Source organism: Lissotriton vulgaris, chromosome 10 (genome assembly GCF_964263255.1).
Source record: "Lissotriton vulgaris chromosome 10, aLisVul1.2, whole genome shotgun sequence".
In the NCBI taxonomy this organism is placed as follows: domain Eukaryota; kingdom Metazoa; phylum Chordata; class Amphibia; order Caudata; family Salamandridae; genus Lissotriton; species Lissotriton vulgaris.
In genome coordinates, this window is record NC_141698.1 from 600,215,101 (window position 1) to 600,240,336 (window position 25,236).

At 43.8% G+C, this 25,236-nt stretch overlaps 1 protein-coding gene across 1 annotated transcript in view; it reads right to left on the reverse strand.

Annotated features, from left to right (window-relative positions):
* LOC147688567 (multidrug resistance-associated protein 1-like) overlaps nucleotides 1–25,236 on the reverse strand; it is a 900,980-nt gene that overhangs the window by 421,744 nt on the left and 454,000 nt on the right. The window contains exons 13-14 of the mRNA XM_086941435.1: nucleotides 13,422–13,568; nucleotides 12,786–12,873 (exon numbers count right to left, since the gene is read on the reverse strand). Of these exons, the coding sequence (XP_086797561.1) occupies nucleotides 12,786–12,873; nucleotides 13,422–13,568 (235 nt within the window). The remainder of the gene's footprint in view (nucleotides 1–12,785; nucleotides 12,874–13,421; nucleotides 13,569–25,236) is intronic.

Below are 25,236 nucleotides of genomic sequence, written 5' to 3' on the forward strand. Positions count from 1 at the left end.
TGTGCAAGCAAAGACCCGAGGATTTTTTGTATTACAATTGCTTTGCTGGTTAACATTGGAGAGACAAGTGTTGGTCCTAGCATTTGGCCTTTCTTACCCTTGAACACTTTTGATTCAAATAGATTAACCAGCTGTAAACTGGCCTCTTGCTATATCTTTCAAGCCGTAAATAGGCTCTGTCATGCCTTCTATTTATCTTCGAGTTTTTTCCTTAATTTCTTAATATGTATTTACCTGTCCCTGTTTTTTGTACTGGTGGAATCATGTTTGTCACTTTTATATGGGTGTTTCTAACTGTATAATTTTTAAATGCAATGTATTATACATGTATTTGTGGGTTGTATTATATATATATATATATATATATATATATATATATATATATATATATATATATATATATATATATATATATATATATATATATATATATGTATATGTATATATATATATATATATATATATATATATATATATATATATATATATATATATATATATATATGTTGTACTACACACTGTATGTTTTTACAGCCCTGAGGAAGTCTACAGACAGTGGACGAAATGTGTTGGCTGTGTTTTTAATGCTATTTCTAAGAACAATAAAGACTAACATGGACACAGCTTGGATGAAAAGGATCATTGACTATTGATATCTGATCTTGCGGTGCATCCCACATTTATGTGTTGAACTTTTCAGATCTTTTTGGATCGTTCCTTGGAAACCACGGGGCACAGTTTCGGTGTCCGGGTGTCACGGGGCCGGAGCAAGATGGCGGATCGTTATCGCCAGCGAAGGGAGCGCTGTTGAGAGGCTCACGACCCCTCGGACGCTTTAATATGGAGGAAAGAGCAATCTCAGGATTGAAGAGAGGAGGGTTGATGAGTAAAAGCCGACCAGCCATCGTTTGGATAATCTGGACAAAACCCGTCTCGGAGCTATCGGGTAAAGCGACGGCGTGTCCATGTGAACTTTTTACTACTTACTGCCATTCACTGTCACGGTTAATCTATATTCTCCCATATTTTACCGGTGGATAGCCCAGGTTCTTTAGGTCATTGAAAGCGGATGTGGCTGCTGGGTACTCGCTAGTTGTGGCAAACTCTACCTGTTTGGAGGCTCGCACTGAGACAGCTGGCTGCGGGACGTTGGATCAGGTGGGCGGTCCTAGTGTTGCTCCCAGGTAGTGAGGAGCGAGAGCAAGAGCAAGCTGAAGCTGCGGGAGCCGAGCAGGTGAACGCGAAAATGGCTCCCAAACAGAATTCTCGCTCCACCCGGGCTGGAAAAGGCGCAAAAATGGACTCCCTGATGAGAAGCGCATCAGCAACCACAAAGGTAACGGCTGGAGAATCGGCTAGTGTGAACGCTGGGCTGAAAGTAACGGGGCCTATAACAGTTACTCTACCAGTGGTGCAACCTGTTACGAAACAGTTAATTAGACCTCCGGTCTTTGTAGCGGATACGAAAGAAAACAACTTAACAACCTTTATGTTGGTAACAATGTAGCCAGGGGATTAGGCGGTGAAGTGCCTACTGATGGGACTTTTTCATTAATTCATTCTAATGCGCAAAAGAATGGGCAAGATATAACGGTGTCATCACCAGTAGGAGACTTTGCTAGGAAAGAGAGCGAACAAAAGCTACTTACCCCTTCAGCTTCCGCCAGCGTAGAGGTAGAAAACACTGCGGAGGACAGGACAACAGTGGTGAACTTACAACTAGATGGCAAGGGGGATGGTAATATGACAAATATAATACAAAAAGAGACAGAAACTGACGAAGTTGTCGTAGTTGCTGTAGAGGGTGTCAGCAATAATGTAGCCCTGGAGGAGAGCAACAAGGGCTTGGATCTTATAGGAGATCCGCCAAGACATTGTTCCTCAAATATAGCTGAGCAGAGAGAGGACTCTCCGGACAAGCTAGAAGATACTTTAGTCGAACATTTAATGATTGATTTAAACACTATTGATAACGCAGCAAAAGGAGGGGAAATCATTGAGACGTCTGATAATGAAGCAGAAACTGTTATACAATTAGAACTAGCTGAAGAGGGATCAAATACTGACTACGAAGAAGTCCTGGATGAAGGTGAGAACAGAACAATGGATAGTAAGCTAAAATCTTCTAAGGCAGCAGGGATAAAAAAAGGGAAAATGAAAGCCAAGACTAAACTAAAGAAAATTGTAAGTAGCCCATTGGTCAGGGATATGTCAACGAACCATTTAGGGGTGAAGAAAGCTATTAGGGATGGGAGCCCTATAATAAAATGGATGCAGGCGAAGGGAGGAGTCAAGACTATGGCTCTGAGACTTTCAGGAGCGAGCCCCGAAGAAGACATTAACTCAAGGTCTGGTGCGAATACAACTACACAATATGGCAATTTAAGCTCTCCCGCGCTAGGGCCAAATATAACCATCTTGGACATTCCTATTGCCGTGGCAAGGGAACCAACTACTGAAATCATTGCCATAGACGCTAGGCCTATTGAGATAACTAATGTCTTGGATAGTATTCGTCCTAGGGACGCTGCCCAGGAGCAGACTAGCAAAACCATTACGCAATTGCCTTTAACACAAGAGTTCACAGATGCAGAAATGATTAATAGGGCATCTGAAATATCTGCAGGATCAAATATTACCAATAATGCCTCGGCTAAGAATGGTTTTGGGGGTCTTCCCCCGCCCACTGAGAACTCAGATATGGAAAGTAATGCACTGACAGAACAGGCTGGTGAAACGAGTGAACGATCAAACAACGAGGAAAACACGGGGGCGGTAACTCGAATATGTCCTCTATGGACTTGATTATGCGGACACTTATGGCACAGCGACAGGAGGGACAACTACATTTCCTACAACTACGGGAAGACAATACCAAACTTCAGACTTTTATGATAGAAGTATCTAGCAAGTTAGGGGGTGTCACACAGGAAATAGAAGAGTTGAAGCAAAGAGTTGTGGGAGCGGAAGAAGGTGCTGCTAGATCTGAATCTTTAGCACAATCACACAATGGAAGAATTGCTAAGCTGGAGGCAAAGGTTGAGGATTTGGAAAACAGGGCGAGAAGACACAACCTTAGATTATTTGGGGTCCCTGAAGGGGCAGAAGGGGCTGATCCTCGGTCCTTTGTTGTGAAACTCTTCCAGAAAGCTTTTGTTGACCTATCTGACTGGGACTGGGACTCCCAACTGCAACGAGTCCACCGGTTGCCTCTATTTCAAAGAAACAAAGACAGCAAGTATCCAAGACCGTTCTTGATCTATTTTGGGAACTTTTTGTTACGGCCATCTAACAACCCTGTGACAGTAGACAATATTACTTTCTTCGTTAGATCAGACTTGAGTAAAGAAACGATGGACAGGCAATGGCAGCTACCTAAGTTGATCGATTCGTTTAAAGAGATTGGATGTACAGTATATTTACAAGAGCCAGCCCGGCTCAAGGTGATTAAATATGGTCAGGTGTACTTTTTTTTCGGAAGAGAAAGAGGCAGAGCAGGGACTGACTAAATTAAGCACCTAAAATAAGAAAGTGAATTTAATATGGGACATTAAAAAAATTGAATAGTAAATATATAAGATATGTTATTGATCTTTTGAATTACTTTTTTCATTGGTTTTTTTACTCTCCTTCTCCTTCTCCTCTTGTAATCTGTGCTCCCTTACAGCTCGGATGGAAACATTAGATTCTAGGCCAACGATACATACGATATTAACAATTATTCACTGCAAGGGGGTTGGGAGAGGGGGGTAATGGGTAACGATCTAGTAAAAATTAGGAATGTGTTTCTTTAGGTGCTTATTTAGACTCTTTTCTCCTATCAAGAAATGTTTGAAGTACTCACATAGAGGTGGTCGTTCCTAGTCTCTCCACACGCCACTTTGTGATGCTGCCACTCCATTTGCAGCAGGGTATAGAGGGGAGCTCCCCCTTTGGGCATCTTTGGGTGGGTTGGGCTCGGGTTAGAGGTGGGATAAAAAGGGGAAAAATCTCATTGCAAGAAAGAAAGATTGACAATTATAGAGTAAAATCTCTTTCATTTTTTGGTTATAAGCAATATGGAATACAGAGGAGAGTGAAATGTCTAGCTATAAGATATGTATTTCTTTAGATGTTTGATATGAAATGTCGCTGGTCTCAACAGTAAATATAAGAGGAGACTTGTACAAGAGGAAATTAATCTTTATAAACCTCATATAGTATTTATTTCGGAAACTCACATTGGGTTTCAAGATCGCAAATTATTATCTCAAATGGGATATGATCTTGTAGTGTGCTCAACGTTAGGGGCATCAATTCGGGGGGGTAGCTATTTTGAAACAAAAGCATTTGAGGATGGAAATCATTAAAACTTTAGCTGATGTAAAGGGGAGGTGGGCAATTGCACAGGTGCAACTTGGTCATAAGTGCTATGTGTTTTGTCTGGTTTATGGGCCTAATATCGATGAACCTAAGCTGTATGAACAATTAAATATAGAGTTACTTGAATGGGATGGTGAATTGTTGATAATGGGGGATTTTAATTGTGTCATGAATTATAAGATAGATTCTACAAATAAAGGAATTATAACTAGGATGGGTAAAGTTAGGGCAGCAATTGTGGAACTAGGTAGGTTACACAATTTGAAAGATGTTTGGCGTACTAAATACCCTACCTTATCAGGATTCACGTACTATTCGGCTTCCCATAAAGTCTGCTCTCAAATTGTTATGGTGTGGGCAACGGATAATATTCTTGAGAATTGTAAAATAGAACTCTGCCCTAGAGTCTCGTCTGACCATAATCCCATATTGTTAGAATTCAAAATTCTTGATAAAGAAAAAACTCCCCGACAGTTCACATTCCCTAGATATTTATGTACGGATGCTTTATTTATTTTGGGTATTAAAGAACATATAAGAGAATTTATAGCAATCAATGTCAATTCTACAACAGTTAATTTTGTATGGGATGCCTGTAAGTGCAGCATAAGAGGCTTTGCACAGCAATATATTCCTAAGAAGAATGCTGAAAGCCGGAGGGTAGATAGTGCAACTACATCTAGTATTTTAACAGTTGAACAACAGCTGGTAGAAGCCCTAATACAGGGTAAATCAAATGTTGAAGAGTTAAGAATGGAACTAGTCTCATTACGGTCAGCATTAAAAAAGAATCTCAGGGAGAAGTATAGTTCAAAAATACATAAATATAACTTGGCACAATATAAAGGGGGTGATCGAATCGGCAAAGTCTTGGCATACAAGGTGGCAGATAAGAAAGCCAAAAAAATTATTAAATCAATAAACCGGACAGATGGCACAAAGTATAATAGACCGGATCAAATTCTAGACCAGTTTGCTAAATATTATTGTAATCTGTTTACCCCAGAAAACATACCTATTCAAGAGAATATTATGCATTATTTGGAGAAATATCTACCCAGGCGACCAAGTAATGAAGCTATTATACATCTTGGCTCTAAAATTATAACTACTGAAATAGAAATAGCTATACAAGCACTACCTTCAGGCAAAGCGACGGGTGAAGACTGTCTACCGATAGAGCTCTATAAGATTTGTGATAAGGAACTTCTTCCGCTCTTTCAACTTGTAATAGATTTTATGTGGGAAACAGGAAGTGCTCCTCCTTCCTGGAAAACGGCAAAAATATATATATTTTTTTAAAAAGGCAAACCTCCAGAAGACTGTGGGTCATACAGGCCCATCTCATTAATCAATACAGATGCGAAAATTTTCGCAAAAATTTTGGCCAACCGATTATCACCTCTTATGCCGGAATTAGTAAATGTCCAACAACATGGGTTTGTGGTGAAGAGAGACAACACTACCCATGTTAATACGGCCATTACTGCATTCGATGTGGCTTCGACTGCTCTCACCCCGCTCGGAATGGTCATGCTGGATGCGGAAAAAGCGTTCGACCGAGTGGGGTGGGAGAATTTGTGGGCGACATTGAGTGCATTTGGCATACAGGGTCAATACCTTGGATGGGTCCGATCTTTATATGGCTACCCTACTGCAATAATAAGCTATTCAGGAACTAATTCGGCAAACTTTCCAATAAAGAGGGGAACCAGGCAGGGGTGCCCGCTATCTCCCCTGCTTTTTGCATTATCTTTGGAGCCTTTTTTAAATGCACTAACGGCCCAAAACAGTATTATTCCAGTGCAACATGGAGGAAAGAGTTTAAAAATAACTGCTTTTGCAGATGACATAGCTATATTTACCACCGATTTAGCTATGGCTATTCCTGCGATATTCGATGAAGCAATTAAATTTGGAGAGATAGCAGGATACAAATTAAATGTGAGTAAAACTCAAGTTATTGCTAATTACAAACCTGCTCAATCGATACCAGGACTTTGCCCCAATGTTGTCTATTTAGGAATCAGGCTCGCGCCCAAGGTAGCGAAAATAAAATCACTGAACTATGACCCATTACTTAAGGAGATAACTACATCTTTTAAAAAATGGCACAAGATACCACTTAGTTTGGTAGGATGAATCAACTTAATAAAAATGAAGATCGTACCAAAATTTTTGTACTTATATAGATCTATCCCATTACAACTTAACAATCATTTTTTTTTAAAATTGGATGGCATATGTAGTAGCTGTATCTGGGGCTATAAAAAGTCCCACAGATCCATTGTGATTTTGAAACTACCAATAGAAAAAGGCGGTTTAAATTTCCCAGATTTTAAATTATATTTCTTTGCAACTTTTTTCCAGTGCTTACGTAGTCTTTTGATAAATGAAAACTCCTTATTTTTTCATCAATTTATGTTGGGATCAGATAGCAACCAATTTTTGTTCCGTACGCATGACCCAAATTATTTTAAAAGAGTCAAATTTAAGACCGCTAGTCACATTAAAATTTAAGATCAAATTATGATTTTAGATAAGATATCCTTTTTTAATGCTGAACTTCAAATATGGGATAATCCAGGAATACCCGGTATTTTTTCTGATGGAGCGGGGGCTTTGTGGATAGGGCATGGCATAATTACTCTAGGGGACCTATATGGACCGGACAGTTTCCTAAACTTCACCGCATTAAAATTGATGTATAAAGTTAATGATGGTATGTATTACAAATACATTCAGATCAAGGATTTTTTGGTTAATAAAATGAAAATTGATAGAGTCGAATATTCAGATACTTTAAAATGTCTTTACTCAGGTCGAACTAAATCGCTCATAAGTGAGAGTTATGGGCATTTAAACCGTGGTAGGAGAGGAGACTGTGAGAAAATGGCGGACAAATCGTCCAATAGATTAGGAATCAACATTAATTCGAATCAGATTGCAGGATCACTTTGGCAAATAAACCAAGTAGTTCAATCCTCTAACTTAAGGTTACAATTCTATAGAACCGTGAGCCAAATCTATTATAAACCACAAAGAATTGCTCGATGGGCACTTGTAAATGCCGCTAGTGAGCAAACTAAATGTCCTAAATGCAATTTGGAAGCAGCTGGCATTGAACACATGCTCTACCAATGCCCGGAACTTGGTGTGTTTTGGAAAGGTATAATAACAGTCCTAAATAATAAACAAATAATATTTTCACCACTCTCGGCTCATTTAATATTGCTTGATATCCAGGATATTACTAGCAGTCAGAATGACTTGATAACAATAGTTTTTGCGTGTGCCAGGCTAGCTATAGAAAGGACTTGGATATCTAGGGAACCTCCTTGTGTAATGGAGTGGTGGAGTCTCATCAATGAAATTTATACAATGGAAATAGCATTGGCAAAACTAAGGGGTCTCAAGGCATTGAAAGGGAGGGAAAAAATTTGGGGCTCATTTATTTGACATGTTTATATTTCTGTATTTTTTTTAAGGAGATCAACCAACCTTGTACTTCTTTTGGGTTATGATTTAAACATTTTGAATTTATGTATTGTATTCCTTCGTTTGAATTTTAAGGCAAATATTTACGTTTGGATGTGTTCTTTTTTTTTTTTTTCTCGTTTTCTTTTGCCTATGTATGTAAAGAATTGTTTCTTTTCTTGCAATAAAAAAAAAAGGAAACCAAGGGGGCAATGTTGCCTTCAAATAATTTGTTTTGGACTTTATTTCAGGAAACTGGGTGAGAAGTGCGACAGGTTTATGGGCCTGCTGTTTCCTTGTTTTGTATATAAAAATATTTAAATTGCAATATAATGGTGTTGGATATTTATTGTGTGTTGTGCCTCACTTATTTATTGCACTGGTGTTTTTAAATGCTGTACCCACATCTCCTAAGTTAAGTCTGTCTACTTGGAGCCAAACTACCAAGGATTGTGGTGTTATTACTAGTTGTAGATACCTATCCGTACCTACTAATAAACCACCTTCCAACATTAACATATAACTGCACAAGCTCTTTGAGTTGTATAATTATGGGGAAGCAGTCGGAACATAGTTGCCTCATCCACAAGTGTTCCTACATTGAAAGCATAACCACACTTGCCTTAAACAAATATATGCCTTAACCACACATATGGGGTCGTTTTTTTAATTAGGTGGTAGGGTGCTAGTCCTAAGGGTAGTGGAAGGGGTGGGGGTAGTTTTAGGGATAGTGCAGGGGTGGGGATGGTCAATGTAGTGTATGTCAAGGGGCAGTATTTTAGGCATCAGGGCAAGGGGAAGGTGTAGGGTAATAGGGGTCGTTTTTAGGGCTTAGGGGCAGGGTGGGATCATAATAGTTTTATTACATTATGGGTTCGGGTTAGGGTTTTAGACCTAAGGGCATTGGAAGGGGTTGGGGTAGTTTAGAGACAGTGCAGGGGTGGGAGGGGGTCGGGGTAATGTATGTTAAGGGTTAGGGACAGCGTAGATTGAAAGGGGGTTGGGGTAGTGTATGTTAAAGGGCAGGGTTTTAGACCTCAGGAGGAGGGGAATGGGTCGTTTTGTACCTCATGGCGAGGTAGGGGCAGGTAGGAGGTTTGTACCTTAGGGTGGGGGAGGGGGGTCCGAGTAGTGGTGACCTCAGCCATGCATACCCCTTTACCATGAAATTGCATGGTGAAGGCATGTGTGGTTAAGACGCATCCGTAGTTTGAGCTACGTGGTAGAGGCACATGTGTTTTAGCGATCCATGCCTCTATCATACAACCATAATTATCTTATTCAGGACAATAAGTCCGACAGGTTCTTTTCTTGAGGTGATGTTTTATGTAATTCCTACAGAAGGGAAGGATGTAACTTTCTGTAAATCCTACAAAGTAATTTCACTGATCAACTTGGCTTCCAAGTTATAATGCTAAGCAGTTAGCTCTGACACTCGAGTTGTTCCTACCTAATCTAACTGGTCCTCAGCAATCAGGTTTTATTAATGACAATTTGTCTTCAGGTAGTTCAAGATCTTTTTTAGTATAATAAGTAAGTCCAGTACGTCTTCCACAACAGCTGATATTGTACTTCATGTGGAAAACAGCAATAACCTTTTCAATCTCTAAAATGCCATGGTATTGGACCAACTTTTTTTGAAGTGCACAGCATTCTTTTATGACTTTCCGAAGGCTTCAGTTTTCCTTTCTACCCACTTTACTCACAGAAGAGCTACAAGCCAGATAAGCTCCTATCACCACTTATATTTATTCTAATTTCACTGTCACAACAGTACATTTCAGTTATCTGCATATGCTGACAATATCTTGTTATTTGTATAAGAACCATCTATTACAAGGCCATTTTTTTCGTGAAGTTGATTCATTTTCCAGTATTTCTGGCTATAAATAAAATGTGGATAAATCAGAAATCTTACCACTGAATACATTTTGCCTTCGATCAATGGCTGAAGGCTATAATTTGATTTGGCACACTAAAAAAATCAAGTATCTGGTTCTATAATTCAATCACTGAAACAAATAATTTTAACAAATAAAGAAGTATGAGCCCTAGTCGGGTCGTGGCTAAGAACATAGCCAGGATGGCACTGTGCCCATTCGACGTTGAGACATAACACACTTGATAAGTTGCTGCCATGTCTGAACAAGACATTAAATCCACCCACTTGTATCCAAAACCCTCCATGCGAGACAATTACTTTCTTTCAGAACCCAGAGGCCTTCTCTCCCCCTAGTTTGCAGCATGATACATCCTTCTGCCATTTTAGAATTTCCTCCCAGTTTCCGCTTCCCCTTTTAGTAGGGAAAAGACATCCCAGGGTCAAAAATATACTAGCTAGATGCAGTTAAAATACCAGTACAGTAGGGATATGGTATTGCAGATTTTTCTTGTGTTAGCAAACTCTTCTCTTGTCTTTCAAAAACACAGCTTTTATGTGTCCCCACACGTTTACTTTCATTCCAATTTGCTCTGTATGGCCCTTCCATCCATATCCCAAATAATTCTGCTCTCCCTTCTAGCAAGAGGACTTTGACACAAGCAATAGTGGCCACATATGAATAAGCCTCTCTGAAAGCAGGTTCCAGTTAGCATCTTCTGTTGCTGTAGTCTGCTGAGCCATGCACCCCACAACAGCCCTAGATGAGGGAAGCTATGGATCACTCTACCCTCTGGGTCCTGTGGCAATGTTTAAGGCATAAATCAACCTATCATCTACTACTTCCAGGCTAGTTGCAATGTATCTGGCTAGCTGCCCTGACGCTGGGGCTCTCGATTCCCTCCTGCTGACCCGTAGCATTGAAAATATGTAATCTGTAACTTTTAAGGCTTAGGGCCACTGTGCTCTGGCATCTAGTAACTTTACACTTCACTTCCAGCAGCCTACCTCGATTGAAAACTCCAGGGAAGCAAGGTACCAGACAAAAGGTACCTGGAGGCTAAAGTGTCTTATGTTTTGTAATTTGCTTTGCTCCATTTTCCTTTGCTCAATTTGCACCCTTGACTGTACAACGAGATCAAATATGTTACTTTCCACAAAGCAGTGAGGCAAGGAGCCAGGTAAAATAGTTTCCTCTGTTGGGCCCAAATTGTGTTTTGGAATTTACTTTTCCCCATTTCAGTTTTCACTTTTCAGTATTTCCACCCTTGACTGCGCAGCATGATGAAATGTATTGAGAAGCAAGGCACCAGGCAAAATAGCTTCCTGTTCTGGGGACTAAAGTGTGTTATGTTGTGCAGTTTGAGTTGCCCTAGTTTGATTCGCTTCATTTGCACCCTTCAATATGAAACAGGGGTAAATGCTAATCTCCACTATTCGGAAAAGTAAATGAATTGTAAAGTATTTTCTCCAGCTGGGATTAAATCGAGTCCTATTTTGTTACTGACTTTGCCCCAGTTTGCTTCGCTCCATATGCACCCTCAACTGGGCAGCCAGGAGAAATTGGGTGACCGCCTCACTCCAGGTTATTGCAAACACTGTCTCCAGAACTAACCTTTGAATTTACTAATCATTATTTTCAGGAGTGTTAGTCTAATTAGTTTAATGGAAGCAAAGCAAGACTACAACACCCATAATGCCTTAGGTTATCATACGAACGTCCAGGGCCAGAATGAGTGTATGCAATGATTTGAAGTAAGGTGGTCCCCAAAAGAAGAAATATTGTAACCTCCATCGAGCAGAATATAACATATTTTTCTCTGCTAGGGACTAAATTGGGGTCCATTTTGTAACTTGCTTTGCTCCATTTTGCTTTGTTCCATTTGCACCCTTGACCGTACAGCCAAAAGAAATGTGCTAATCTTCACTGTGCAGAGTGTTTGTATTGCTTCGTCAAAATAGTTTTCTATTGATTTTCGTCATTATCCCTCTCTCTTGCTATTTGTTTACGTTGGTACACCGGCCCAACATTGCAAAATACAAGACCCGAACTTGTGCGGTTTGCAGCTCTCGTCCTTCTCATGTAAATAAATTCACTCTATCCAAAAATTGCTGCTATTCAGTGGTGGCTCCTCTGCTAAGGTGGCGGAGGATGTTGTCCAACTATGCACAAAGGAAAAATAAAATGGCAATAACTTATTGTTATTGTCATTTTATATTTCCTATTGCATGCAGCCTGTGTGCAGTGTGGGGCGGGACGGAGCTTGCCAGGGGAGGAGTGGTTTGCACTCTCAGAGTGAACATGAACTGTTTGGCCGACCCCCTTGGGCCGACCAAACAGTTCATGCGCACTTTGCATGTTCCTACCAGGCTGCATCAAACAGCCTGGTCAGCATAATGCACAGGCTCCCTTTTCGAGTCTAAGCACTGATCCACTGCGCTCAGACAAATCACAACACTGCATGGTGATTGGCCCAGGGGAGCCTGTGTGCCGGGTGCTTCCGGCTGCTGGCTGGACTGCAGAGGAAGGAGGAAGAGGAGGCAGGAGAGGCAGCAGCCAGCCGTTCTAAGGTAAGTGTATTTTTCTATTCATTAACCCACTGCACACCACCCTCATTCAGTAGCAGCCGCTACTGCTGCTATTGTGACGAAATAAAATGCACCTTGTAAAAAATGCCTGCCATGCCTGAATAATAACAAGAGTTAGGTCTTTGCTTACTAGCACTTAGGCAGCCTTGCTCTGCTCTGGACTCCTGAAATCAGCAGCCTCTCGGCCCCTGGGCCTGGCAAGGACCTTTGGGAGCATGCTCTGTGTCCAATTTCACGCTGTTCAAACTGACGTGCTTTCCCTTTAAGAAAACCTCAACAACGAACCCACAGACTTTGGAGTGTACCCATACTAGTAACATCTCATCAAGAAACACATCTCATTTGTCTTACCACGGTTTCCCTCCTCTCACCCCTTCTTCACTTTACCCTTTCCACAGGAGCGGTAGGCAGGCCAGACAAGCATGCATTGTTGGCGTTTTACATAAAAAGTATTCTGAGAAAAAAGTGGAACACTCACTTCCGGGGGTACAGCTGTGCTCCATTTTATCTGGTTCTTGTTCTTCTTCAGCAAAGAATTTGCTGAGGCGCTTTAGAGCCACGAAAGCCTTTATAGAAGAAACAATCATTACAAGACATGACATGAAGAAAAGGACAGCATGCAATTGTGATTCTACCAATGAGGCATTCTGGGCCCGATTCACAAAGGTACTTACATGTAGTAAAGTTACGAGTGCGGAGTCTCCACGCTCAAGGCGGAATCCAGGGCCGAACTGGGACCAGCAACCAGCCCTTGCTGCCCGACTGGCCCAGGGAGGTGAGGGTGGGTTTTGTGGGTGATGGTGGTGCTAGTATAAAGCACCGCTCCCGCTTTTGTTACTAGGGGCCGATATTGCAGCACTGCTGCAACCCGGCCCCCAGTGACAAAACCAGCCCCACCCCTCCAGCCAACTGAGAAAGCGCCTGGTGCCCGCTACTGCCAGTCCAGCCCTGGCAGAATCTCTGCACAGTGCACTGCAGAAAGTGCCCTGTGAAAGAGATTCCTCCTCGAGTGCAGAGATTCGGCCACGAGTGAGGTAACTCTGCACTTGTACCTTTACTACAGATAAGTACCTTTGTGAATTGGGCCCTCTATATCGAACAAACATCCACATACCTGTACAGACTGGCTAAGGGACATAGGGAAGGCACGCAGTGGGATTCTCAGGATGTTTAGCAGCAGAATGGTGACAAAGGCTTTCTGGGCGTCCAGTACATGCATCTCATCCAAGGCCAAATACACTCCGAACATAGCAAGAGAAACCTGTTCACACAAGAAGAAAAGGCAGCACATTGTAAACAAAAAGCCTGGGAGAGGTGGAAACTGCACATTGGGTCCACTAATAAAACAAGAAAACAACTTAAAAGGGCCATCCAGTGCAAAGAAAGTCAATGCTCTCCATCCAGATTTACATGACTAAAATCAACAAAAATAGGCATTCTAGAATGTTGGTTTGTGTGATACAGTGCTTAATTTGTAAAACAAATAAGTGCCAGGGCTCTCATCAGGACCCACTGCAGCTTGCACCACACATTGCCCCTGTTATGCTGCCAATGATGGTAAAATTACAACTACTAGCTGTTAGATTTGGGGGTCTCTAGTTGACACAGGTAGGTACGTGTGACAAATTGGGACCCTCACCTCTAGTCAGGATAAGGGGATTACACTCCTAAAATAACTCCTGCTCACCCCCTTGGTAGCTTGGCTCGAGCAGCAAGGTTTTATCTTAGAGGCATTGTGTGTTAAGCATTTGTGACCACATACAGTAACCCAGTGACAACACTATAGATGGAAACCACGCAAGGTTTTAAATAAAAAATAAGTATACTTTATATAGAGTTACCACAAGACCATAAACGGCAAAAATACACAATACTGTTACTTTATGATGGTAGATTTAGCTTAGTTTAGTTCAGTTCTTAAGATGCGACACTTTGCGTCAATATACCTTAGGTTGCGTTGCGCTTCCACAGCAAGCAATGTCGAAGCGAGGGAAATGCGGCAAAGTTCAAGTACAAAGAAATAAAGACGTGAAGATCTTCCAGATGCGGCACGCTTCTCTGGGGATGCGAGAAGTTCTCGGTTCGATGGGTGGACTGCCGCGACGACACCCTTATTTAGTGTTGCGACAGCAACAGCTCCAACTGCGACACTCTTCTCCCACAATGCGTGAAGCTTCCGCGCAATGCGACAACTACAGCGGCGACATCCACGATGCGACGGCAGCAGCTCCAACGGCGGCGCACTTCTCTGGGATGCGAGGCGCTTTTCTTCGATGCGGTGCAGTGCGACAGTTCCAGCAGCGACACCCTCCTTCGGAGCTGCGACGGCAGGCACAGCGACAGCGACACGCTCTGACCTCGTTGCGAGACTTTTCTTTTGATGCGGTGCAATGCGACAGCTACAGCGGCGACACCCTCCTTCGGAGTTGCGACGACAGCAGCAGTGACAACGACACGATTCCTCTTCGTTGCGAGACATTTCTCTCGACGCGGAGTGTAGAAAAAGTTCCTTTCTCCTTCCTTTGGCAGTAAGGCAACCACTGCAGGCCAATCCCCCAAGCAGCACTTCAGCTTGGGAATAGTCTCTCCTCAGTTTCTTCAGGTTCCTTTTCTCAGTAAAGGTTTTTTTTTTGTGGTCCGAAGTGATCTAATTTCATGGGATCAAGGTCCCAATATTTATACCCTAAAATCCTTTGTTCTCTGAGGGGTGAGGGGCCTTTGCCCAGTCCAAACCAGTTCTGAAGCACTCTGTTTACCAGACTTCTCCTTTCCTTTCACAGTGCAGGGCAGGCACATCAGACGCCCCACAGGAGGTGGAGCCAGCATTGTGGAAGGCAAGTACAGTCCTGGAGCACTTTGTTTACAGGACTCCTTCTCTTCTTTCAGTATGCAGGGCAGAGACATCAGCCGCTCCCCAGGTGGTTGATCCAGCATTGTGGAAGGCAGGCACAGCCCTATTTAAGGTTCAGGTGCAACTCCTCCCTTCCATCTAGATGCAGATCTCTCTATTCACCACTGGGTGACTCAGCCTGTCTCTTGGAATTCCCCAGCCCTGTCACTCACAAAACCAGACAAAGGAATACACAACCTAGCAGAGGCAGGTTTGAATGGTTAGACAAGCAAATACCCACTTTCTAAAAGTGGTATTTACAAACACAGAATGTTAAAACCAACTTCACTAAAAGATGTATTTTATCATTCTGAGTTCAGGCATACTAAACTCGAATTTCTACCATGTTCTCTGAGTCAGTTAGGATTATAAACATGTAATAATCTAACAGCCCATTCTGGCCTATGGAGAACAGGTAGCCTTGCAATAGTGAAAAACGAAAATGGCTGTAATTCACTATTAGGACATGCCACACAATGCACCCTGCCCTTGGGCCTACCATAGGGGTGACTGATATGAAGAAACGGGAAGGTTTAGGTACTGGCAAGTGGGTGCACTTACCCAGTCAACATGACAGTACCAGACTGCACGCATGTTCTGCAATGGCAGACCTTAGACACATTTTACAAGTCTGCTTCTATGGGTGGCACAACCAGTGCTGTAGGCCCACCAGCAGCATTTGGATGTACATGCCCTGGGCACACTCAGTGCACTGTACTAGAGTCTGACAAGTAAACCAAACCAGTCAATTAGGCAATCACAAATTCATACATTCATTTACAATAGGGAGAGCATATGCACTTAAGCACTGATCAACAGTAGTAAAGTGCCCAGAGTCTTAAAATAGCCAACAACAGGTCAGAAAAAATATAGGAGGAAGGCAAAACGTTCAGGGATGACCCTGCAAAAAGGGCCAAGTCCAACACTAACCATCACCCTCCTACAAGTGTGGAAATTCATACTATTCCAGGCCCCCAAAGCTATAGGAATGGATTAGGTGACAGGTAATAGTCATTTTAATATATATTGAATTAATAACTAATTGTTGTTGTGGTGATCTCTATAACAGCCAGACAGCTACACCTTGGGGCATAGTGTAACAAGAACTGGTGTTAAGTGCTGGTGCGGAGCACTAGAAAACACAGGCTCACATTAAGCACTGGTGTGATGACGTCTTTCTGGGTTGGGAGATAGACTGACATCCTTCACTGGATTAAATGATACCGCTAAATTTGTCTCCATTAACTGTAACCATTAACTCATACATCCTCCTATCCATAGAATGTGCACATACAGCAAGCAAAGAAAAAGACCAAGACATGCTAAGGAAGGAGGCACAGACTTTGTTTTGTCAGCAACAAGACAGAGGAGCAAACACATTTGAAAACCACATTAGGAAAACCAGGCAAGCAACCACGTGACCAAAGCCCAGCAGGTGCGAGACAAGATCCCAACAGAAAGTGAAGCAAAGTACTGGACCACACTAGGACACAAGGTCCCCAGTAAGTATGATTCTGACATTCACTGACCAGAATAGGCCTCTGTGATCAAGACTACAACATTGCATCAATTCTCCCATAAAGCCCAACTGTACTAAAACTATAAACACGTTAGTCAACTAAGGTGGCACAGACTGAAGTCAAATTAACAGTTTATATGTAGTTTAGCACGAAATCCAATAATCAAAAAATACCTCCCAACTCACTAAGGATGAAGGAACAAATATACCACCCCTTCTGCCCTTGGCAAAAGGGGGGAAGAAGGGCAATAATTATCACCTGGCACTTGAGCAAAGCAGCAGCAAAGAAAAAAAAACCTTTATCTTTTAGGCAAGAAGGGGGTTTGTGACTACACTCCTGCTCTTGTAGGTAAACAAACCAATCCAGGGAAGAACAGCACTAAATATATCTCACCTACTAGCAAACCAGATATCTAACGAATATATCCACCTCTGGCTTGAGGCAAGGAAGGGATAACACTGATATATCTCCACCCTTGGCTAAGACAGGAGGACTGGCATACACAGGACCCACCCTTGGGAAAGGGAATGGTGAAATAAAAATGTTGCCCTGCACCCTCACTTGAAGAGTGAACCAATATACAGCAATCCAGCAAATGAACATGATGGGGTTAGAAAAGACTGTCTTGGCACACTCTTTTCAAAAGCTAACACTGTACTGATCTAGGTGTCAGAGGTCACTGTTCGCTATATGCCATCACATTTTCCCATCAATACAGGTGACAGCTGCACCAGAGACCTGTTCACAATTACGAACAGGACAATGGGACAGATGTAGGTTCTTGCCGGCCTCTTTCACCCTTAGGGACTTGGAGACTTAAGACAGCTTGCTGCTCATCTGCTCTTCCATTCCCCTTACTCATTAGAAAAGACATAGAGGTAAAAGAAAATTACATTCACTGAAAAAATGTAGGTTAAATTAAAAGTTATGGTTGATGGGGTATAATAGTTGCTGAAGCACAAAAGTTAAAATAAGAAAATATGCCCTCACTCTAGTAATTCAACCTTAATACTTACCCTGCCATACACAGAGTACATCTCATCAAGGGCAGTATTCCACATACTGAATCCATTCCATCTCTTGTTCGCATCACATTTCTACCTTCCACCTGTGATTGGGTGGGGTGTTATAATAATAACTTATTCTTATCTCTCACACACAACGACATCACTCAATCTTTTAGTGAACTTTGCAAATTTCTTTCTTACCAGGGGCGGCTCCCCCGCAATGGCAGAGGAGCGTCACCCCACTTGCTCCGAACCAGCAGGTGAAAAATAAAATAATTTGCTAAATTGTTTTATTTTTCATTTGCTGGCTCTCAGAGAGGGGTGGGGCTAAGGCATTAGAGGTGGGAGGAGGAGAGCTCTGTGCACTCTCTAAGTGCGCAAATGTGCTTGGCCGGCCATCTCAGGCCGGCCAAACACAGATGCGTACTTAGGTTTCTCCAGCCCAGCTGCATTGAACAGCCGGACTGGAGAAATCCCACAGACTTCCTGGTCTTAGTGGAGCGTCTTTTCAGCCCGCTCAGACCAATCCCCACGCTGCTCTCATGGCATGAGAGCAGCATGGGGATTGCACAGGAAGTCTGTCCCAGTGTATGCTGGGAGCCTGGGACCAGGAAGAGAACACAGAAGTGAGAGGCGGGAAGGCGGCTGCAGGCTCAAGGTACGTTGTTTTATTTGTTATTTTTATTATTAAAACCCCCACAGCACTCCCCCTACCACACTTCACCCGCTTCACGACCTCTTCATTGTGTCAGCCCCCACGGTTTCTTACATGTCCACCTTATTAGACCTTATTTCATGTCACACAAGACATTATCTACTAGCATGAATCATATTAATTAGTCTGATCATTCACCTCTCATTATATTTTACCTTAACGTCTGCAGAGTAGTGAAAATTGGAGGTATAGTACCATGAGATTACAAAGAAGGCCATTTTTTGTCCAATTACTGCAAACATGCAAACCACAGAACAGTGGTGTCCTCTTCTCCCTGCTGAAATAATGAGAGATATGGAAATGGAGAGAATGTATGGCTCATCTTGAATGCAAATGATATGCCCTTCCTGGTAGCTGACCCTAATGAGTTTATTCCTGTGATCTTCAATTTTGTTCACAATATGCGTTGGGTGGCTTATCAGAAATAGAATTAACTGGAGCAAAACAAAAATAATGAATAAGGTAACAAGATTGCAATCCGGTACCTAGGTATTACGATTCCAAGAAAGCTGGTTAAGTTGTTTGTGATGATTCAGATCCCCCTACATGTCAGTTGAAGGCCGATATGTTCAGGTAGGAGCTTAATTTAGGGATCTGGGGTAAACTCAAAGCAATCAAGAGGAAGGTGTTTGTATGTTCTGAGTCATAGTCAGATTAGTATTCCGAATAGATATTTGGATGAAATGTATTTACATTTAATTTATTTTCCCATGAACCAGCCAAGCAACGGACTTTGTGGGCCGACAAGGAAGAAAAATTCACAAAAAGACAGGCCGTTTAAGCTCTGCAAACAGACATTTGCATGCGTTCCTTTCTAATGTAGAGAGTGAGTGCACTGAAATCCCCCAGTAATTCACATTATTTTGGGGGCACTGTCAGAAGCATAGAATTTGCATGATTACAATGCCCGGTTGGGCAGATACCTCATTTTTGTCTAAGGTCCCACAAGTTCACATTTAAAAACATTAATAAATCAGTATTTGAGCCATGAAATCAAAGCAGACCTTCCCCCAAGTCAATGCATTGAATCCTGAAGGTAAAAGGGCAGATCAGGTTTTCGAATCCCAGTGATCAGACAGATTGCAGCTCTCTAGAAATGTAGACAAACACTGTATAGAGCATTATCATAGTCTAGATTTTAGTTGACTTACAAGAAACGAAGAATCTTTTTCTATCAAAGCTGGAAAAAGTCGTCATTGATGATCATCAATTTATTTTGGAGCGAGACTCATGCAAGCTTCCTAGATGACCTCCAGTGTATAATGCATTACTGAACGTTGCTTTACTGAACGTTGAAGACAAGGATATTATTAACCTTGTGTAACTTCTTAGAGTGTTTTAACTATGTCTACCCATCCTACATCATTGGCTTACTTCCTGGGATTTAATCTTAAGAAAAATTACCCAGGAGAAAAACGCAAAAGTATTGGACAACCATAAAACGACACGGCTTCTGGAATACAACCTGTCTCATTCTAAGCTCCTGGCACCATTTATGAAAGTCCTGTTGGACATCACATATTAGCTTATCTGACATACTTAGGTTGAAGGTAAAAATGCTGATCAGGTAAATCATCGGGTTAAAGCTGGCCACGTACAATCACAATTTCAGCTTAAAAGTACCAGTACTTCTTCGTCACCAGAAACTATATACATCTGCAGTGAAAAATCTGCATTTTCTGCTCCGCCCTGGACAATGCAAAGAACAGACCCAATAAACTGTTTAAAACCACCCAGCTACAAACCCCCTGAATCCTCTATGCAGGCCTCCAAGGAATTGTCCGAAAATTTTGCCAACTTTTTCGCACAACATTTTTCCAAGATTGAGCTCTCTCTAGACATCAACACCAACCCCACCAGCAAGAGCTTACCTCCAACGACAATTGAAAGCACATTTATGCACCCCATGAAAACTTGGAAGTCCTTCAACCCCATCCTGCAAGCTGTGATCCTCAAGCTTATCTCCACCTCCAAACCTGCCTCCCACGCCCTCAACCCTCTACCCACCCAACTGACCAAAAAACTAAAACTCTCTATAGCCCCGTTCTGGTGCAGGATCATTAACAGCTCCCTGAGAACTGGCAGCATACTTGACTGCCTCAAAATCGGCCAAATCACAACACTACTAAAAAACCAGGCCTTGACTCCAAGGACCTGAATAACTTCAGACCCGTCTCCAATCTCCCCCTCTCATCCAAAATCCTCGAAAAAGGTGTCCTCTCACAATGGACTCAACACATGGACAACTTCAACCTTCTGGATACCCACCAATCAGGGTTCAGAAAAGGATACAGTACTGAGACCGCGATCCTCAAAATCACAGACAACATCCATCAATCCCTCAATTCCGACCAATGCTGCCTACTCATTTTCCTGGACCTATCGGCAGCATTTGACACAGTTGATCACCAACTACTCATCAAGGCCCTACAAGAAAGGGTAGGTGCTGAGGAGGTGGTCTTAAGATGGTTCTCCTCCTTCCTACACAACAGTTCGCAAAGGATGAAAATCAAAAACTCTTCCTCCGACCTACACCATGTCAGCAGGGGAGTACCACAAGGTTCAGTGCTCTCACCACAACTGTTCAACATATACATGGAACCCATCACCACCATACTTAAAAGTGCTAACATCCCCTTCCACCTTTATGCTGATGACACACAGATCTATCTAGAACACTCCTCCTTAGATGACATCATCAAACTAAACAAAACTCTAATAGAAATCCAACACTGGCTGTCTCTAAATCACCTGAAATGTAATCAACAAAAAAAAACGGAAATCCTCCTTATCTCCAACAAAGAAGAGAACCCTCAAATTGCAGAAAGGCTAAATTCTTTGGACGCCCTCAATGGTAATCTCACTCTGGCAAACTCCATAAAATCACTAGGAATCACTCTCGACCCAGAAGGAGGCAAAATGACCGCTGGAGACAAGATGGCCGCTGACAGGCCGTAGGGAGCAGTTGTGATCTTCTCCCCTCTCGATGACATAGCAATGTTGAAGTATGCTGAAGCGCTACGTACTGGCTGGGATCCTTGTTGAATAGAGTTTACGGGTGTAAGAATCAACTCGCAAGTTTCTCTCAGCAAGTTTTCTTCTCTGTGATCGAGCAACTGAAGGCACAGCTCCGCCAGAATCTACACTACTCGATAATCAGAATGGCGCAGAGAGGAGCAAAGGCGAAAGACCAGAAAGACCACAAGGATACATCAAAAGAAGCTGCAGCACCGACCCCCGTCCCGGCCCCCACCCTGTGAGGCACAGCGCAGGCAAGGAAACTGGCCGCTAAGAACACTGAAACCTCAGAGGATTTGCGGGGCCAGAGCTTTGGAGAAAAGGAGACTGCTGCCACCGCCGGCACTGCCAGGAAAGGTCTTAAAAATCGACAAGTCGGAGGTACAAGGCCTAAAGAAACTACACCCCGGCAGCCTATCTTGTACGAGTCGTTTCCTGTGGTGGAAGCTCCCGGGGCCCTGGAGGCGGGTGAGGAAGGAGGTGAGGTCGGTTGCAGTCTGTCTGCGGGCGCGATGCAGGATCGACACATTTCCAGCCCGGAAGTAAAGCAGAGTGAGCCGAGCACTCACGCAGTGGATGAGCGGTCGGATGAGCGACCCTCTCAGCTATCCAAAGTAGGACTGGAGGAATACAATCAGCGGATGGCTGCCAGCGCGGATAGTCAGCAGGAAGGAGGTGTGCATGGTGAGATCAACTCGGAGGAGCCTGGAGGCAGCACTCATACACAGGTATCTGAGTCAGTATCCACAGCAGCGCCGGAGGCACAGGAGCGGCTGAAAGCAGTGCAAGGGGTGGGGCTAGCTGCAGGACATGCTCTAGCTGGTTCTGGGTCAGGAATTTACTCTGTGGGGGGATCCTGCACATAAAAAAAAGTTTAACCTGGATTGGAAATACCTACCATAGGGACAGGTGCGGACAAGGGAATTAGGATTAATAGAGACATCGGGCATAAGTCTCTCCAAGCAGGTCCACAACTAATTCCAACGCCATTAGCTACCCTGGGACTGGCCGCTTCTAAGCTGTTGCTGAAAGTTGCTCATCCTGATCTAGTAACAGGCTCCCCTAGCGATGACTGCTTCTTCTCCCTTAATGAGGACACGGGGTCCTCATTATCTAATGAGGAAAGCTATACAGGGGACTCTGACTCAGAGCTTTCCACTGATGAAGGTGCCTCAGTACAGAGGGCATCAGCCACTCAGAGGGCCAAGCAGCTGAAGGAAAGATCCTGATCTAAACTAAAGCTAACAGGGAGCCCATTACAAGCCCAAGTAGTTAAAAAACTTGACTAGGACTATTCTTCTACATCGCAGCTGTACCATGAAGAAGGTGGTGCAGACTTACAGCATCATGCTGCTACACCATCGCAGACACCTATCATGGATCTGTTGTACACTACCCTTAAACAGATACAGGGGGAGGCAAGGTCGGAATGCCGTAGGGACATGCAGGCAACCAAAAAAATAGAAGGGTTGTTTAGGAAAATGAACAAACTATATGTGGACATTGCTGGCAGAGTTACTCAGGTGGAGGAAAGGACGGGGAAACTCGAGGACGATGTTACTAAATGGGAGGCATTTAAGGACACTCGGGAGGAAATAGTATAAGATGTCCAGTGGAAGCTCGAAGAGTTCGAGAATCGTCAAAGGCGGAACAATATTAGACTGCTGGGTGTTGGGGAGGGGGCACAGGGTCAGGATGTCCGGGCATTTGTTATCACTTTGTTGAGGGGGGCCTTCCTGGAAATGTCAGCATGGAACTGGGAGGTTGAGGTAGAGCGGGCACACCGGTTCCCTCTGACTCAGAGGAAAGAAAATGTTGCATCTACGAATGACAGGCCTAGAGCTATTCTTGACTATGTGGGGAATTACCTTCCCAGGCAGGAGGTCATGGACAAGGCAAATCCTGAGGCTAGGCAATCTTTTGAGGGTACGACATTTTTTGTTCGCCCCGATTTCCCACACGTTACTGTGGAGCAGAGGTGGTGGTTAACACAAATGATCCCTGCCTTTCAAAATTTGGGTTGCAAAGCTTATCTGCTATTTCCATCCCGGCTTAAAGTGCTGGTAAATGGCCAAGTTAGGATTTTCTTCTCAGAGATAAAAGCCCAGGCATTTTTGACAGACCAAAAAGAAAAGAAGGATCAGAGGGGGACTAGTGTTGGACTGCGATAAGTGAAGTCCGACTTGGGTCTCTAAAGATTTGTATTGCTAGACCCAGTATTGTATTATGAGTGTGAGTAGTGCAATAGCATAAGTGCATTATGGCATGAGGGCATCAGTGTGGATAATTAACAGAGGGGGGGTTCACGACTTCCTGCAGGCTTATAGCTGTCACACATAATTCATGACTGAACTATTTGCCTGTAAAGGGGGGGGCGGATCTAGCCGGCGAAGAAGATGGCCGCTTAACCCGTCGGCTCCTCCGCAAATAAAACTATCCTGAAAATGATCCTGCCTTGTCGGTGCTGTATCGGTGTCTAAGCGCTATCCAGAGACATCGGAACACTAGGAGACCCAGACCTGTACCCTAAGTCTGTGGCCGATGTGTGGGGCTGCCGCTGTGCACCGGACCGCACTCCCGATCGTGGTCGGCATCTACGCGACTCCCTGGATTCAGTGCCGCAGCGAGGGCCTACACGAAGAAGCACTGCGGCAGGCCAAGCAAGTGCCTGTTGAAGACCTTAGTTTGCTGCCCGGAGCTGCTTGGGGAGTGATTTGGACCACAGGTAGGGGGCGGCGGGCTGGAGGCACGGAGCGGCCGCACTCCCACCACCTAACGGCCCGACGCGGGGTGGCGATCTAATCGAGGCCCCGGCTTCGGTTGGGCCTGCGGAGCGCCCGTTATCGACAAGGGGAGCTCGCAGTGCCTCCTGTACTTCATGCTGCCGACTAAGTACTTTACGGCCTGCAGGAAGCCTGACACCTAAGCCTGGGGGGCACTGATAACGCTAATACACGGCGCAGGAGCACAGACTTTGTCATTGGGGCAGAAGAGGCCTTGTGAGCCATGCACTCCGGGACCCCCTACTGCTGACGGGGAACATTGAGATCTGCAGGTCGCTCGGTGCCTGAGCATGGGGGCACTTGCGACACCTATGAACGGCGCAGGAGCGCAGAGATCGTTTTTTGAGTAGAGGAAGCCTCGTGAGCCTTGCACTGGAAGCTCACTGCAAAATAGAGTGCAGCTTGGATAAAGTCACTCCATTGAGAACTAGTGTCTCACCCTGGGGCCCGCACCGTGTGGACTGGCGCAACCTGGCAGGATCCCTCGGGGAGGCTTGCAAATGTGGAAACCTGATTGTTAAGAGCCTTGCATTCCCATTACATGCCAGTGTGCAAGTAGAGCCTTATGAGGTAAAGAGTATCACAGCTCACTGTACTGAGCGGCCATTAGAACTTTTGGCGCGCTATGATTGTTGCTGCTTCGGCGAATGCAAAATGACACCTGAGCTTGCCTATTGTACTATCCTGACCTCCATGCTAACATTGCGGACCGGACATACTCCTGCGACGGGAGTTCAGTGGCTGGACAGTGCTGTGGCTACAGGGCAAGAGGACACGCTCGACAAAACAGCGGCAGAGGAAGCTGCCATCGGAGAGCACATGTCGATTGGATAGCGGGCCACAACTTTACCCCTGAATATCTCCCCAAATGAGGCCATATCACACAGATGCACCATAGGAGGAGCTCACCTCAGCCAAATCAAAACTACAGTAGACCACGTGCACTCTACCTAGACTAGACTGTTGCAACCATAAGAACGGCCGGAGTGCTGAGGG